Source organism: Schistocerca nitens, chromosome 2 (genome assembly GCF_023898315.1).
Source record: "Schistocerca nitens isolate TAMUIC-IGC-003100 chromosome 2, iqSchNite1.1, whole genome shotgun sequence".
Lineage (NCBI taxonomy): Eukaryota > Metazoa > Arthropoda > Insecta > Orthoptera > Acrididae > Schistocerca > Schistocerca nitens.
Genome location: NC_064615.1, coordinates 805,863,668 through 805,881,856, shown reverse-complemented (window position 1 = coordinate 805,881,856; position 18,189 = coordinate 805,863,668). Strand labels below are relative to the sequence as shown.

At 42.3% G+C, this 18,189-nt stretch overlaps 1 protein-coding gene across 1 annotated transcript in view; it reads left to right on the top strand.

Moving 5' to 3' along the window:
• LOC126234645 (postacrosomal sheath WW domain-binding protein-like) overlaps positions 1 to 10,592 on the top strand; it is a 40,841-nt gene extending 30,249 nt beyond the window's left edge. Inside the window, exons 2-3 of the mRNA XM_049943377.1 lie at positions 5,864 to 5,972; positions 10,226 to 10,592. Of these exons, the coding sequence (XP_049799334.1) occupies positions 5,864 to 5,972; positions 10,226 to 10,512 (396 nt within the window). The 3' untranslated portion in view covers positions 10,513 to 10,592. The remainder of the gene's footprint in view (positions 1 to 5,863; positions 5,973 to 10,225) is intronic.
• Positions 10,593 to 18,189: the final 7,597 nt, after the last annotated feature.

The following is an 18,189-nucleotide window of genomic DNA, read 5'->3' as shown; positions in this document are numbered from 1 at the left end:
AAATTGCACATTTGGCGGTCAGCAAATCCCCCCGAGAAGGTACAATTGTAACGAGAGTGCCCTAAATTGCATGTTTGTTATGCCATATCCCGACAGAATGTTTACAGATGAAGCAATTGTAACTGGTGTTTCTTATCTTAATGCGCTAGAACTATGGCTCTTCCCTCGATGAGACGAAGCTGAATCACAGAACTTTTTTCGGCAGCCACCTCACAGGCATAACTCAGTACGCCGCTGGTTAAACGACGTTGTACCACACCGTTGGATGGCAGAACTTGGTTCGCGTGACCACGTTCACTCTCTGACGCCATGCGATTTTTACTTTTTGGGGGTTCATACAGTATGGTGTGTATATGTACCTCTGCTTCCAGCTGATTTACCCAGCCTTAGAAATAGCAATGTTGCAAACAATTACTTTAGACACACGGATCAAGGTCTGGGAAGAAATCGCCTATCCAGTCGATGAGCGACGAATGGCGCTCGCACTGAACAGCAAGGAAAACTGACTTACTGTTTCATTTGCTTTATTATTTATAATTACGAGCAGAATATAATAAATGTTAGACGGCTCAGAAATTCAACAATCCTCCGCAGCCCAGGCTATGTCAATAACGTTACTGTCCACAAACCATTGCGTAATCGTCATGCCGATACGAACTATCATTGTCTCCGAACTGTTCCTCTACTAAATGCAATTCACAATGCTGTGAAGAGTTTTCGTATCCTTGCGCATGTAGTGCTTTCTTAAGCTCAATAAAGGGGCCACAATCTAGACGGGGGAAACCCCACCATACTTTAACACGCTTCCTCCGTACTTTGCTGTTGCCACTACGTATGATGGCAGGTAACGTTCTCAAGGGATTCGCCAAATCCAAATCCTTCCATTGGATTGCCACTCCAAATAATCTATTTACAGTCATCCGCTGCCCAATGGCGTAGCTCTTTACATCTCCTCCAGGGTCGTTAAACATTGACTACAGAAATATATGGTCTATGGTCAGCTGCTCGACTATTGCACCCCATTTTTTTAAATTCATTACGCACAGTTATTATGCTAGCTGGCCTGCAGGTAGAACTTTGGAACTCAGGACTAATTCATTACGCTGATTTAAAACGATTTTTTACTGCCGCTGTCCGCAATGTTCGATGATCCCTGTCGGTAAGTACATGAGGTCTGCTTAGCCTTGGTCTAGCTGACGTCATTCCTTCGAGTTTCCACTTCTCAGTCGTTATCACCATTGGTGAACGAGGAAAGCTTTAGGCGAGTTGAAATGCCCCTGGTGCGTCTGTTACTCAGGTGAAATCCAATGATTAGCCCAAGTTCGAAACCGGTGAGCCCTACTTACCGACACATTCTGCTCTTACTGCTTTTCTGCTGGCGACACAACGCTTCTCGCCTCCTTTCATACTAGCGGGTTAGAGAGCCTGTATACAGAGAGAGTGGCCATAGGTGAAGTTGCCCGTGATTGGTTGATTAGCTTTGGCGCCATTTTTCTGCCAAACGTCTCTCGCGCTTCCTATGTTCGCCGTGCTTTTGAGTTGAATTGAAGTTCAGAGGACTTTTGGAACCAATTAAAAGGTATTTAAATTATTGAGAGACTTGTTATGCGTTGTGCATGCATGTTCGATTTAGTTGTATATCGTTTTTTAAGCTCTTATTTCTTTAACAGTTCGTGCATACTGGTAGCATCACAAGCTATTCTGAAGCCAATATCTGACAGTCCTTGCTGGAAACGTAAAGTTCCTGTAATTGTTGTGCCATGCTCATTCGACTTTATAGCGTCAAACTTTATTCGTTCCGAATCAGAACACTAGGCATTGTTTTGGTTTCAGTATTATTGCCTGACTGTTGACGCAGGCAAGTTGTAAGCACGTTTTCCGCAGTTGTCGTGGTTCCTGAAACGTTATTCGTAGTAAATAATTGTAGGTACTCTTGAAGACAGTTTTTAATAGGCCTACTTACTGTGAGGTAGAAGGGATACGGTAGTTTTCTTGAGTTTTCTTGTTATATTTGGTCGTTATTACAGTAGCCTACATTTAACATTACCTGATTTTTGTAATCTTTTTCGTTTGTTATCTACGTGAGATATTCAGTATATATGAAAGAAAGGCATAAGCAGTTGTTTACTTGTGACATGCAAAAAGTTTGAAGACGTGACAAGAAGTACTAATACGTCTCACACTTTTTGCATGTCACGACTTACGACTTTCATTCATCTGACGTAGTATAGGTACGTTAAATCTTTAGCGTTATGCACTTCCGATACAAAACAAATGCTATACGCTATATTTTTTTTGTTTGCGTTACTTTCATTGCGATATGTCTAGTAAACGAACTTTAAAGGAGATACATACAAGTAACGAATAATTTTTACAGCCACTGTATCAAATTTTCCTGTGCTGTACGTAGTAGGCTACTATGAGTATATTATAGCTGTAAAGAAAGGCATTTAACGAATGATTTCGCCATATTTTCTTCTGCTTTTCATTCGGTGAGTGTGTACTCCACTACTGGCCATTCAAAAGTCCCACCCGCAGTTTGGCAGAAAAATGGCCGCCGTATCGTCCGGTTGGCCACTCTCTCCCTATACAGGCTCTCTATAGCGCGTCAGCCTCTCCTGACATCTAGTGGTCAATTTCGCAATCCATACGGGTATCCGGATACTTTCAATCGGGCAGTGAACACTACACCACCGATAACTACAAGCTAACGTCCACTTCCTGGGCCAGCTCTTCATAGAGTGAACGATCTTAGGGTGCTTCGAACGCACTCTCGCTCTTGTACAACGTAAAATTTGTTCTGACCAATGCCCAGCGTAATTCTGTGGTTGTCGTTCAAGCTCGCGTAATAATGGGCGCGAGCTTGGACATTTCTAGCTGAGAGCAGGGCGGAGGTCCCGCTACGTCGATAGATCCCTTGTCCTGCTGGTGTGGTGAAAGGATTGCTTTGAGTTCCTAATCCCCAGTGGCCGTTTCCGACCAGCCTGTAGAATTTGAAAATTTTGCATCTTTTCCAACGGCAGTACTGATACTTTCTGCTACAGTGTAGTTAATAAGTGATCTGGACACGCGTCTTGTCTCTAGATCCCTTGAGTGTTCTTCGACTCACCCTCGCCATACCACCCCTTTGCCTGCTCACCTTTATGCTTCAGTTAGTCCCAATTAAATAACCGAATAGGCATTTATTCTCGCCGTCTAAACAATATAATATTACAAATTCAACCAGAGGTGACAAAAAAAGGGATGACAGTCGCCGAAATTTTGTTATTGCCTTTGAAATCATCTTATTTATTGACATGTTAGATGCATTAAACGGGGTGTTGTCTCTTACCCTAAGCTGGTGGTGACCGGAAAGAATTCGATGCCAGTCAACGTGTGTGGTTTTCTGCTTCCATCAACCTGGCACTTTACGTAGAGCTTACACTATATGGATATTGCAATTTCTTCCAACAGTATCACTTTAAATCATAATACAATTATTTTAGGCAGAACGTTAAACTGTAAGAAACACCCGACAAAGACAGGTGCAAAATATCATGCAGAAGCTATATAGCACTACAAGGGACTCTTCTGTATCAATGCTACGAACAACACCTTAGGCTCTGGCTTACTCAGTGGCAGAATACTGCTGTCCACATCAATAAAATAGAAACCCAACTAAATAACACAATTCGAACGATTTCGGGCACGATTAAGAGCCTACGACCTACTGGCTACTAGTCCTAAGTCGTATACCTCCACCATAACTCCAAAGATAACTCGCACTTCTTAGAGTTAAAAAAATTACAGTTTTATTTTCACCAGTGCCCTAATAAATTATATAAGTATTAAACGACTCCACTCTAGAAAACCACCGTTTTCGGAAGCTATGTGCTTAGAAAATCACGACTCTGATATTATGCAATAACAGAAGAAAGTCTGGAAGATACAGGAACTGCGTATCTCAAGAAATCCCCATGTACCTCTCAAAAATCGACTGGCTTTGACCTCTCAAGAAAATTCTGGGTAATTCTAAACCGAATTAGAAGCCAGCCGTGGCAAACGCGTGGATTCATTATAAAAAGAGAAAGTAAAAACGTCTCCGGAATGCGACTATGAAGCAGAAAGGTAGACAATACAACGTATAGCGCATACATGTCCACTAAGAACCTACACGGAACGATTTGACAACTTCTTGACTGTAAGATAGTTCATTAAACTACACTACTGGCCATTAAAATTGCTACATCAAGAAGAAATGCAGATGATAAACGGGTATTCATTGGACAAATATATTGTACTAGAACTGACATGTGATGGCATTTTCACGCAATTTCGGTGCATAGATCCTGAGAAATCAGTAGCCAGAACAACCACCTATGGCCGTAATAACGGCCTTGATACGCCTGCGCATTGAATCAAGCAGGGCTTGGATGGCGTGTACAGGTACAGCTGCCCATGCAGCTTCAACACGATACCACAGTTCATCAAGAGTAGTGACTGGCGTGTTGTGACGAGCCAGTTGCTCGGCCATCATTTACTAGACGTTTTCAATTGGTGAGAGATCTAGAGAATGTGTTGGCCAGGGCAGCAGTCGAACATTTTCTGTATCCAGAAAGGCCCGTACAGGACGTGCAACATGCGGTCGTGCATTATCCTGCTGAAATGTAAGGTTTCGTAGGGATCGAATGAAGGGTAGAGCCACGGGTCGTAACACATCTGAAATGTAACGTCCACTGTTCAAAGTGCCGTCAATGCGAACAAGAGGTGACCGGGACGTGTAAACAGTGGCTCCCCATACCATCAGGCCGGGAGATATGCCAGTGTGGCGATGACGAATGCACGTTTCCAATGTGCGTTCACCGCGATGTCGCCAAACACAGAAGGGACCATCATGATGCTGTAAACATAACCTGGATTCATCCGAAGAAATGACGTTTTGCCATTCGTGCACCCAGGTTCGTCCTAGAGTACACCATCACAGGCGCTCCTGTCTGTGATGCAGCGTCAAGGGTAACCACTAGTCCATGCTGCTGCAAACGTCGTCGAACTGTTCGTGCAGGTGGTTGTTGTTTTGCAAACGTCCCCATCTGTTGTCTCAGGGATCGAGACGTGGCTGCACGATCCGTTACAGCCATGCGGATAAGATGCCTGTCATCTCGACTGCTAGTGATACGAGGCCGTTGGGATCCAGCACGGTGTTCCGCATTACCCTCCTGAACCCACCGATTCCATATTCTGCGAGCAGTCATTGGATCTCGACCAACGCGAACAGCAATGTCGAGATAGGATACCCGCAATCGCGATAGGCTACAATGCGACCTTTTTCAAAGTCGGAAATATGATGGTACGCATTTTTCCTTCTTACACGAGGCATCACAACAACGTTTCACCAGGCAACGCCGGTCAACTGCTGTTTGAGTACGAGAAATCGGTTGGAAACTTTCCTCATGTCAAGACGTTGTAGATGTCGCCACCGGCGCCAACCTTGTGTGAATGCTCTGAAAAGCTAATCATTTGCATATCACAGCATCTTCTTCCTGTCGGTTAAATTTCGCATCTGTAGCTCTTCATCTTCGTGGTGTAGCAATTTTAATGGCCAGTAGTGTATATTTCTAACCTAGACGTTTTTTATGAATGTTCTTCTTAGTTTATGTTAATTAACGTGATTTGTAACAATGCAGTAAAAAAGTAAAAAAATAAATAGATGCTTCATCAAAGTAGCTAGATCCAGCGCTGGTCCAACCAGCTTCCGACTCCTGAATGTTTCACTACGTACACTGTACTCACAAGCACTAATGGAGATGGCAAGAGACTCTTTGACTGCACGCTGCACCACATTAAGTTCCTCCGGTGAAGCTCGTGTATGCTGTTTGCCCTGCAGGTGCTGTCGGCGCTGATGTACAACGCCTGTGGCAGCCAGTCGGACACATACGAGTATGAAAGCAAGCCAAAGAGGGGCCTCGAAGCTTCTTTAGCGTATGGATATCCAGGTTAGTATCCGCCAAGTACTGATCACACTGTCTCTGGTCTTAGATAAATAACTAGCGCATTCTGTTACAACAGATGTAAACTTATAACAAGACCATGTTAATTACCTTTGTCTATGCTAAGCATTCTTTGATTCCTGTTGCTCTTAGTCGAATGCGTTTTCAGAGCAGCCATTGGAAAAACGTTCCTATTGTTTCTGTAATTTCGTATTATTATTATTATTACAAAACACTCTTGTGACCCATTATAGAACATTGCTCCAGTATGTTGGAGCCGTACCATATACGACTTGGTTTTATTACTTGTCACTCTTCTGACTGGTTTGATACGCCCCGCCACGAATTCCTTTCCTGTCCCAATCTTTTCGTCTCAGAGTAGCACTTGCAACTTAGGTACTCAATTATTTTCTGGATGTATCCCAGTCTCCGGCTTCCTCTACAACTTTTGCCCTCTACAACTCGGGTAGGCGCGCCAGCCCCGAATCGAATCCGCCCAGCGGCTTAACGACGGAGGCCGGTGTGCCAGCCAGCCTGGATGTGGTTTTTAGGCGGTTTTCCACATCCCCCTAGGTGAATACCGGGCTGGTCCCCACGTTCCGCCTCAGTTACTTATGGCTCGCAGCCATCTGAACACATTCGCACTATTTCATGGATTACACTCGACACAGGCAGTTGGGGTACACTAATTCCGTCCCGGGGGTACGGGGTGGCGGCAGGATGGGCATCCGGCCACCCCTTAAATTAACCTTGCCAATTCCGATTAACCATGCCGACCCTGCGCCATTGCGGGAACAAGGCAGAAGCAAAAGACAGAAGAACTTCCTTCAGTAACAGACGTCATATGATTCAGTAGCAGACGTCATATAATTCTGTCCCTTCTTCTACCCAGTGTTTTCCATGTATTCCTTTCATCACCGGTTCTGCGGAGAACCTCTTCAGTCCTTACCTTACCAGTCCACCTAATTTTCAACATTCGTCTGTAACACCACATCTCAAATGCTTCGATTCTCTACTGTTCCGGTTTTTCTACACTACTACCTGCGGAACACAGTTATTCGGAACTACCACTAATTCATAGATCCTAATATGGCAGATTAGTCCAGTACATTTAAATTCTGCAAATAAAGGTTTGTCCTTTTATTAAAAAAGTTTTTAATGGCATACAACGCTGAGCTCCAAAAATGGTAACACATAGTTTTCATTGTTTGAATTGATCATTTCAAAAACAAAACGAACTTGAAACTCCTGATAATCACACAGAAACGCAGGAACATAAAAGGGAGAGAAAAATAGACTGAAACCATACGCAAGCAACTGCTGACTTCTCAAACAACACCATAACAAAACGTAAAAGACACTATTGATGTTAAAGTAATAACTAAATTTTCAACTCTGTGTGTTTGGTATTGTCGAGACACACAGCCATTAAATTTTATTCGTTACTCATTATTTTCGTTAATCAAGTGTCCTTACATATAACTTTTTTTTCTTTTTGTGGGAAAATTCATTGTGTGCCCTCCTTGACAGACTGTTAACATAAACCACATTTTACTTTATTTCTTCACTCGTCTCTGGGAGGAAGAATCACACCCTTTGCTTCTTTCTGCTATATGAAGACTGCACTACTCAGTGAGTAAATGTACTAAATTTTCATTACTGATCAGCTAGAACATTATCACCACCGACCAACTATCGACGTAAACCCATCCAGGCGGTAGCAGCGTCACCTGCCTGGGAATGACTGCTAGTTAGAGACACGCACGGTGCATGTAGCATCAGTGAGCGTGCTTTCCGTGTGTAGGATGGGGAAGGCGCGCGGTCTGTCTGAGTTCGACGTAGGGCAGATTGTGATGGTTCGGAGGCTCAGCACGAGCATTTCGGAAACTGCACGACTTATCGGGTGTTCGAGGAGTGCTGTGGGGAGTGTCTTCAACACGTGGCGAAACCAAGGTGAAACCTCGTCCAGATGTCGTGGGGTTGGGCTGCCATCCTACATTACAGATGTCAGAGGGACATTAAAAAAAATGCCTGTTTGCAGTTTTTATGTACCTACATTCAGTTAACAGTCATGGGGTCTAAAATATCCGTAATGGAAAAGCTTAACAAGTAATTTTGAAGCTTTGCATATCACGACCGATGCGTTTTGCATAACATTTGTCCATATGACTCTAAGGCCTGATTCCAACATAGAGTATAAATGTCTATGGAATGAGCATTGGGATGTGCAGAACGAGAATTCTGTCTGCAACATCTGCTGCAGCTCAAGTTACATGGTTTTGGGACGGCGTGTTTTGGCCCGTATAGTGCTTAGCGTATTTTGAGTGTTACTACTTCGCTGCTCCAGATAGATCACATTCAGAGGTACGGTGAAACTTTGTATAAGTTTTGTTACAGGCACCTGAACAATCTGATACCACGAACTGATGTTAGCTTGAAGAGCTGAAGAGTAATAGTATTCTGCTTTTTCGCTTCAGTATCATAGCTTAGATTCCACTTTATTTACGTTTCATTCGGTAATGGAATAAGAACTGACAGCCAACAATATTTTTTTTACATTTTCTATTGCACTTATTCATATTGTCGAATCTCTGTCCTAATTAATTACGTTACAGTGGCTGTAGACGGCGCCGAATTGTCACGAAAAAACAGTGCATTGGAACTATGATTTGCACCACCTGCTTGTCCATTATTATTTTCAATTTTTCTTTGTCTACGCTTTTGCTCTTTATAGACAAATAATTTATATTTAACATTTTGTCGCCATCTCATCATAAAAGAAAAACCATAAACTACGCATAAAAAAATAAGCAAACTCAATGCTCGGATTTCGCAGTAACAAAGAGAAGTGACAGCCAACAATAAAGATCAATGCTCGAATTTCGCAGTAACAAAAAGAGGTGACAGCCAACAATACTTTTTTACGTTTTCTATTGCACTGATTCATATCGCCGAATCTGCACAGAAAATTGTAATCATCATTTGCTTCAGCCTTTGTCCCACTTCAATGCGGGGTCAGCCCTGTTACTATGAATTTGGCAATGTTAGTGTCAGAGCGTGGCCAGATGCCCCTCCTGTCGCCACCCCGCACCCCCTGGGACGGAAGTAGTGGACCCCAGCTGTCTGCGTCTACTGTAAGCCATGAAATAGTGTGAACGTTTTCAAATGTCTGCGAATCGTGTAACTGAGGCGGTACATGGGTACCAGCCCAGTATTCACCTAATGAGATGTGGAAAACCGCCTAAAAATCACATCCAGGCTGGCCAGCACACCGGCCCTCGTCGTTAATCCATCGGGCGAATTCGATCCGGGGCCGGTGCGTCTACCCAAGTTCAAGAAGCAGTGCGTTAGCTCTCTCAGCTAACCTGGCGGGTCCCTGCATAGAAAATTGTATCATGCAAAACTGTTTAGATACACACAAGGGTTTGAGAAAGCGCATACATCAGAGGAAATTAATCAGACTGTAATGCATACATTTTATTTGCATATGAACATAGCAGTATATACACACTGACTGGCAGTTTACTCAAACACGATTGCAAATTCGTCTAGCACTTGTCTCGGAAACACATGCCATAAATCTCAGAAATTATCTCTACAGTACTAGACTTTATAATCCACGTCTCGAAATTTTTCAAAATATAAAGTGCCTCATATCATTATGACATTTAGAATTATACATTCGTTGTATGTACCTATGAAAAGTAACTGGTCCTCTTTTAACATACTTCTCTTCACATCCGTAGCAACGACAGTATTGCACCATAGATGTTCTAAAATTCAAACGTGCAGACGTGTTTATCAAACAAGGCGACTACATATAACATTCAAGTTGCGCTAATACCACAAATTATAGTCAAGCAGCGTCGTCCCAAAATCATGTGACGACCCGGTTTGATGTCGAGAACATGCAGAATAGTGTGTGCTCACTCTATAGTTATATACACTCTACGGATTCTGAAAGAGATATTACCTAACAAGAAGGATTATCAGTGTATGTGGTATATCGTACATCAACGCTAGCCGGTAAGATCCTGAGGCATACTAATCATTGTAAAATTGATGTATTGTTAGAAAATTATTATAACGAAACAGATTTTAAACTACATCTGCAATTACGTCGTTCATTGATCTCAGCGTTTTGCTTGAAAGTCAGACCGTGGCGGCGAACTTTTCAACAGCTAGGGTTTGCGTGATATTTCACAATGATGTCCCGATTTTCTGGTCGCTATGAAGTGAGGGTGCATTTTTCTGTGCAGGGGTTGCAGTGCCCGCGGATGGTTCGTTGGTGCCTGCGCGGGGTTACTTCTTCCCGGGACCGCACACCGCTCCGCAGTTGCCACTGCAACAACCGCTGGCAGCTTCCCATCCTGGCCACTACGCAGCGCCGCCGTCGGCGCCTGGTGCTCCCTTCGCCCTCTACGCAGCGCCACACGTCTCGTACGCGGCCCCTCCAGTCCCCCGCTACGTTAGGAGAGCAGTTCACAAGCCGCAGTACTTGATTCTGAGACCAAGACACAGATTTATGGTCGCCAACGAACAATGAATGTTGCAAACCTCATACATCACATACTATTTATTGAACTCATTTTCCTTACTCTGCTGAAGGTGATAGTAATGATGTAACATTTTTATTTTATGACAATAAATTATCTTACACAGAACTTGGTCAGTCTTATTTCTACAAAGCATATATTTAAGGTAATGTAAATAGTCAGTAACGAAACAAATTTGCGTTGGGAACTCTGAACGAGTTCAGTCACAGTGAATGAAGGTAAAGACGTCGAACTGGCAAGCTCGAGATGACTCAGTGGAGTTCAAGAATTCTGCTGCTGTAGCATTGGTATACTACAGACATAATTATTAAACTTAGACAAGAAGAGAAGAAACAAGCATCAATGTTTTTAAAATTATTAAGTTGTTATCTGCATGTGGGCTTTGCATTGGTTGTGAAAAAGAGACAGTATATTTAAATGGAATAGGTACCAATAATAAACGTAGCACATGACAAGGTGCCGAAAGTAGCCAGAATATTCCAAATTTTGGGGCTTATTCGTTGATGAATATTTGAAACTGGGAGAATCACATGGTTCAACCTTTAAAACCATTAACTCAATCAGTTTTTCATTTCATATGATCACTACTTTAGAAGCAAACAAATCAGTGCATTAATGTATTTGCATACTGATTTTTCTGACTGTCAGTTGAAGAGCCTTTTGCACTAAGTACTTAGTGCGTAATGTGCAGAATGTATATTTCTATTCTAAGAGAATTTTCTCTTCATAGTCAACCTGGAAAACTGGGGTTCGCTTCCTGTTTCCATATTTTGAATTTCATATTTTAACTGTGGAGCCAGAGCTGCATAATTTAAACACAATAATGTTGACAGCCTGGAAAACAGGTAATTTTCAATTACACCAACATAGCTGTCTCACTAGAGTTCTTCAATTCAACTTTGATTGCTTGGGTTAGAGCTTTCATTGTGGATGATTAGATACACGTAACTGATTGACCAATTGACACGGTATATTAGGTGTATGTATACAGATGTTAAAGCTATTAAAATATAAAATGAAATGAAAATGCAACAGTCCGCAGTAGTTGTTTTCATTGAAGTCGATTAGAGACGCACACGACCGGTTTCGCAACTTTTAAGTTGCACCTTCTGGTGTATATCTGTACAGAAAATTTTGTATACTAGTATTTTTATAAAGGGGAAATGAAATTACCTGATTCATCTTGAAATATTGAGTGAATAAGCTTAAACAAGGAAGAAAATATTATGATGCTAGTTAGGAAACTAAGCGTGGATCACTTATGCCCCACAAAGAACAGGCCTATTCTATACGATAACTAAGAATTGTATTTTCATGCCAAAAGATGGTTACTCACGATATGGTATAGGGAGTTATTACAGAATGCTGCAGTTCTAATTCCGTTCCTTCGCTTTTATAGGCTGGACGTTCATCGTTGATGATGGTTTTACCAACCGAAGGCTGAGAACTTTGCCTACCCACGACTACTGTTACTCTGCGGCATTCAGTAATTCTTGTTAGGCCAATTGAGGAGCTACTTGATTGAGAAGTAGGGGCACCTTTCATGAAAACTGACAACGCCTGAGAGAGCGGTATGCTGACCACATGCCCCTTCGTATCCGCATCGGTGACGCCTAAGAGCTGAAGATAACACGGTGACCTGTCGGCACCGTTGGGTCTTCAAGGCCTCTTCCCGCAGTGTTCTGTTTTTCGTCTAATCGACTTCAATAAATAAAAACAACTACTGCGGACTATTGGACTTTTCATTCAGTTTTATTTTAATAGTTTTAACATCAGTATGTATCCAAATGACACTATGTATGAATTGATCAATCAGTTATGTATAAGTATTTTTAGCTGTGGCTGCTCTAGTTCTAAAATTATCTCATTAAATAATTATTTCGTGTGAAAACTGGATAGGGAACGTGGTAATTGGTTCGTGTACTGGGGTAACTGGCTATTGTCGAGAAATAGTCACAAGCTTCATCAGCTATATAACCCAATTAGAATTGCTTTGTGATTAAAGTGGCGGGGGGAGAGGGGGGGCAGTGTTGCCGGCATTCAACCAACCACAATTCACATGGCGCTGCACATACCTACAAAACAAGCAATACAGCGAGCAAGTGGCGCTAGAGGAAGAACTGTCATTGGATGGTGGCTGGCCTCTACCACTCGACTCGCTGAAACGTCAGTCACGTAGTATTTTTAATTGTAATATTGCTAAGATGGTAAGCATTGTGTAAAATAGTTTTGTGACAGACAGATTGCAGCGAAGTGCGTGTGTGGGGGGGGCGGGGGATGTTGGGGGGGGGGGGGGGGGACAATGTTACAGTCGTGCAGCCAGCTACACTTGAAAGTGACCTGCATGTTCCTATACAACAACACAGCGAGCCCGCCGCTCGAGAAAGAACTACGATCGGTTGGCGGCTGGCCTCTATCACTCGTATTGCTGAGCAGTCAGTCTCTAAGTATAAAATAAATATAATGGGATGCGCTTAGCTTACAAATTAGGCATGGTGAAACATAATTGGTTCCCCATCGGCTAGTTAATTGGAGCCATTTTGGAATTTTCACTATGTCAAGCAATTTCTTAGATGGAGAAATACCACTGAAGAGTATGAAGTTACCAAATACTTCGATTATTACCGCCGTTATCGCTATTAACTTCTTCATTCTGCTGGTGCTACACGCGTGCTTGAAGGAAGCATATAATGCTTCTCGGTCATTCTTAGAACCAGTTGCCCGAAAATAGGTAAACATTCGCTGCAAATGGTTGCGGCCTTCTGTGGTAATTCGGCCGTAAGAAGAAGTTATTTTGTCCTTTCCATGTATAGGGAATACTTTTCAAGTTAATATCGGACATCTCCAAATATTTGTAGATCACATTAAAACTAAATTTACTAAAGAAGACGTTACTTCATAACAGAAATTGTGCTACATTACTTCATTTACTTGCGCTTAGCAAGGATGCTTGTAAAATGCTAAATGTGGCGGTAAATGCCACTTTCAAAGCCAGTGAATACTAACATCTTCCGTTAAATGTCACGATGATTTTCTCCAGATGACTTGCTCGACGTCACTTATTTCAAGTAGAACAAGGAAAAAAGTATTGCAGAAGTTCAGCTGTTTTCCATTGCAGTAAACTCATCCTACGTGGTCCAAGTTCACATTTTCGCGGTATTAGTCTAGTTACAGGATTCACTTCGGCAATGTAGAAAAATATTTCAAGGTCGCAAAACTCCCCGACTCAGAGGCCTTACACTTAGTCGCCAATAAGAAATTCTAACTCTATGGAACACCAGTTTCAGTAAGCTGATGTGCCGAAGACTTTACCACTACTCTTTCTCGCTGGAAAATACGCAGTCCAGTAATTGGACTTTATCCAGCAACAGTAATTTCGTGAGCAAGCAATGCATACGAATTATAGTTTTTAATAGTGCCATGGCTTCCAATTCTGTGTATTCGTGACATAAACTGGCTCTGATTTCCTTTAACGTTGTCGTAGGCGAAGGAAATTAAAACTTCTTAAGCAGCAACGTTCAAAAATTCACCGGATAAGAAAAGCTTATTGTCCGGGTAGGAAAGGAATTAAAAACAAAGTCTGCACAGTCTGAGCTAGGTCGATCTGATCGTCTGATAACACTTCACTACAGTTAGCGCAAGAGGTACCCCATGTCGTGTTCCTAGAGCTGTGCAAATCATTACTTGAAACCGAGTTTAACATCTAAGGGTATGGTACTGATAAAAATACAAAACGATTAACAACCGAAGGCTGAGTTCATCCTCAAACTGAAATGTATTTATAATAGGGAAACCAGGGGAGGCAGTTTGTGCTTGCCTTTCTCCAACGTGCATTGGAACCCATATCCACAAGTGTTTACAATACCACGAGTACTTTGAACGTTACAACTGACGTTGTCCTCCTAAACCGACAATTGTTTGTTTATAACGAACTGAGATTTGTAGAAACGGCAGGACACGAACCCGATAACAAGAAAGAACAAACTCATCGCTTTACCTACACCACTATCCTACCACTTGCATGTAGCGCTGTTACAGACTTCTGCAGCGTGATATGTAGGGTAACACAGCTGACTAAAATGCAGAAGCCGGATCAACATGACCTGCATCAAAACGGAATTTCTGAAAACGGTGTCATTATTATCATATCGTACATCTACATGGTACCCTGAACAATACTCACAAGGAACTAGTTCACTGAATCTTTTTTTCAAAGCATGTAATCGGGAATGAATCTGACTTCTGAGGCGAAGGAAGAGCTCTCCACCTCGTATCGCACTTCGTTTCCTCCTGCATTGACAGTAGGATCTTACTCGCGAAATGCCACAGCGCAAGGAATTTGATAAAGGTCGCATTCTTTCGCTTTACGAAGATGGATACTGTATCAGCGCCATTTCCCGTGGCCTAAGGCACAGCAAATCTAAGAAACATCCCTGGATGAAGAGGATGGTGGGGAAAGCCACGTCAACCGACGTCATCGCCCTAGGCGTTTACGCACTACAGCGGAGGATCAAGACTCTATTATACTCCACTGCAGTGGTGAAGACCCTTTCAGGATTAGCACAGAAATTATGAATATCCTCCAGCTAAGCGAAAGCAGGTCGACCATTCGTCGTCGTCTTAAAGAGAAAAGGAAATATGGACAAAAATCGGTGGTTAAGGAAATGTGAAGGACCAACATAGGGCTGCCAGATTAAACTTCGCATTGGCGTACAGAAGGAAACGCTTTCTTACTGGGAGAAAGTTATATTTATGGATGAGAAGGAGCCTTCTACTGCACCAAATACTTCACGCCATGTATATCGACCAAGTGGAACGAGATTCGCCAGCAAATATGTCCATCGGAGACAAAGCGTTGTCCGAACTGCCGTCACAGTTTGGAGATGGATATCAGCAAGTGGTTGCGGCGTTCTGTTGCAACTGGACCGTCCGTTTTCTGGTCATTACTGCTGCGAAATACTGGAGAACGTAATGCTTCCTTCTGTTAGTCAGAGATTTTCGGAAGGCAGAATTATCTTCCAACATGACTGTTCTCCTGTTCACTCAGTATTTGTTCCAAATGAGACGTTGAACTGTTTGACTGGCCTCACAGAGGTGCTTACCTCAGCCCCATTGAGCACGTATGGGCAGAGATGGGGAAAATTATTATGTGTAGAAGACCAGCACCGAGAACCAAGCCAGCGGTGTCCGAAGAAGTTCATGACGCATGGAGAGAGTTGTCACAGAATAACAGATTCATCCTCTACTCCCTGGCGACTAAATGCATTTGTAGAGGAGGACCGAAACTGACCGTGGTACTGAATTGCTGCGCTGTTAGGGAGAAAATTTTGTTTACGATAAATGAGCATTTTGTTTCCCCTGGAAGTTTATTTAAAAAAGAAAATAAAAGGAAGAGAAGATTATACACAAAAGCTAGGCTATCTCACTCTTCCAGTCTTTCAATAGACTTGATTTTAAAATTTTTACGGCCGTTGATGAAAAAAGCTGATACAAACATTAAACTAATTTTGTTTTATGTCACATGGCACATGAGCTCATGACATCAATGCCTATGAAGGCATCAAAAAGAGAGTATTTAGTTTTTTTACGCTGAGAAAAAGCATCATATTACTTTGTGTTTTTTTATGGTTTTTTTTTTGTTTACACGCAGACAGGACGCCGATACCGACGAAAGTACAAAGGAGATATCGTTATCTTTTAACGCCAGTCAGAAATCGCAATACATAAAGAGAACCAGTGATGCAAGACCGGCGGCGTGGAAGTAGCGTCAAACGTTTGAGTCCATTACATCCTCAATTGTGTACTTCTGAGTACTTAAAATGTATGAGTACTTAATAATTCTCGTTTCCTCCTAAACTGACAACTCTTACCACGAATTTACGCTTATGGAAACATCAGGATTCGAACCCCCCTACCTGCAGATTAGAAATGGACTGCCTTAAGCACTACGCCGTTGCACTAATACCGTACATTACATTTACGAAATGGTATGATATGGTCTATGATACGACATTTTTTCCATGAAAAAGAAATGATACACCGAGTGAAAGTGGCTCATTGCGTCGACGACGAAAATGCAGACTTGTCATCTGACATTGAATTCTATGAACGGAGTCATGAAGAACATATACTCTTTGAAAGTCAAACAGTAGGTATTCTACTAGGTGTTTATCAGATCTGCTTGTTTTGGAGATGCCGTGTGTGGGAGAGTGTGAGCACTTAATAGCTGCGAACGCAAGTGTCATAAAATTTCGACACAGTGAAGGAAAATTTACTCGTGTGGCAACTGCTCGGGCGGAAAGCCAGTTCGTATATTTTGCAGTTACGACCAAAAATTCTAGCACCACAATTTAAAAAAAAAGTCCGAAGTACAAAGCTTTGGTTCAAAATTTTGAACTTCGCACTTTACCGTAAAGAAGAGGTAATTTTTGGCTAGCGTGCTTCAGTTAAGAGAGTTGCTACGTAGTGTCCATTATTTTAATTAATTCGGCAAAAAATTGCTGTTGTTGGCAAGTCATGGTGCCTCAGGGGAACTCGACTTAAAAAAACAAGAAAGTAGTAAGCTTCGTGCGTTCCAGTCCGCTCCATTCCGCAGTTTCTTTAAATCGCATATCGGATACCTGCTGAAGTTATCAGTCTGATGGAACCTCAGACATAGTTCGTTTCATTTTCTAATGGATCTATAGTAGTAAAAATTTCAGAAATATTTCCGCTAAACAGTTACTTGCTGCTTCAAGGTCAGAATCGCTTACACATGAGAGTTCCCTCGCCCCGCAACAGCAATCGACTACCGCCCATAAGCCACCCGCCGCCGTCAGACGCTTCCGGCTAGGCGAAAGTGGCGCGGCGCTATGTGTATATTTATCAACGGTCATTTACTTATTTGAAGTTATCGTATTTATCTCGCAGTTACGATCTGTATATTGAATGCCTGAAACTTATGAAGTTGTTCAAGTGCGATAAAATAGAGTCGCAAATGGAAAAAGGTCTAACGTTTGCGATATATTTTTCGCTTTGGGTTTAGTAGAGGGGTGAAGGCAGTAGAGGCAGCTCTGAACCTTTACACTGAATGTGGGGAGAGTAATTTTGGCAAAAACAAGTCAGAAAAATACTTTTTTCCTTCAAGAAAGATCGTTATGGCGCGAATGATTTTGCGCATTCTGAAAGCCACGATAACGCTCCTATGGGATGAAGTGCGACCATTTAGTGGTCGTGTGACGTTTGCATTCAAAAGACGAGGATCAGGATTCGAGAGCGGTAGTACTGCATGCTCTAATTTAAAACAACAAAAACCAAAGAGGTGGCTATTGATGCATTTCTGCTTGATCGTCATCAATTGACTCATTGAGAGCTTCAATGCAATATTCCTACTGGTGACTAGTTGTATTGTCTTTATATTAACTTCTTAAAAAGAATTAATGGCTGAGCCCTACCAAAAGACATATACTCGAGCAAAGGGCAGTGTGAGAATAATATTTTACCTCTGGTGGCTCAAAAAAGTCGTTGTGCATTACGAAAACCTTCCCAGGAGAGAGAATGCCGTTGCCGATACTTTTTGTTGACAATTAAGACACGTCTCAGTCGCAATGTACGAAAAAAGACCAACAAAACTTCATGACCTGCTGATACAACACAATAACGTACTCTGCCGATTTCAATGACTAAAC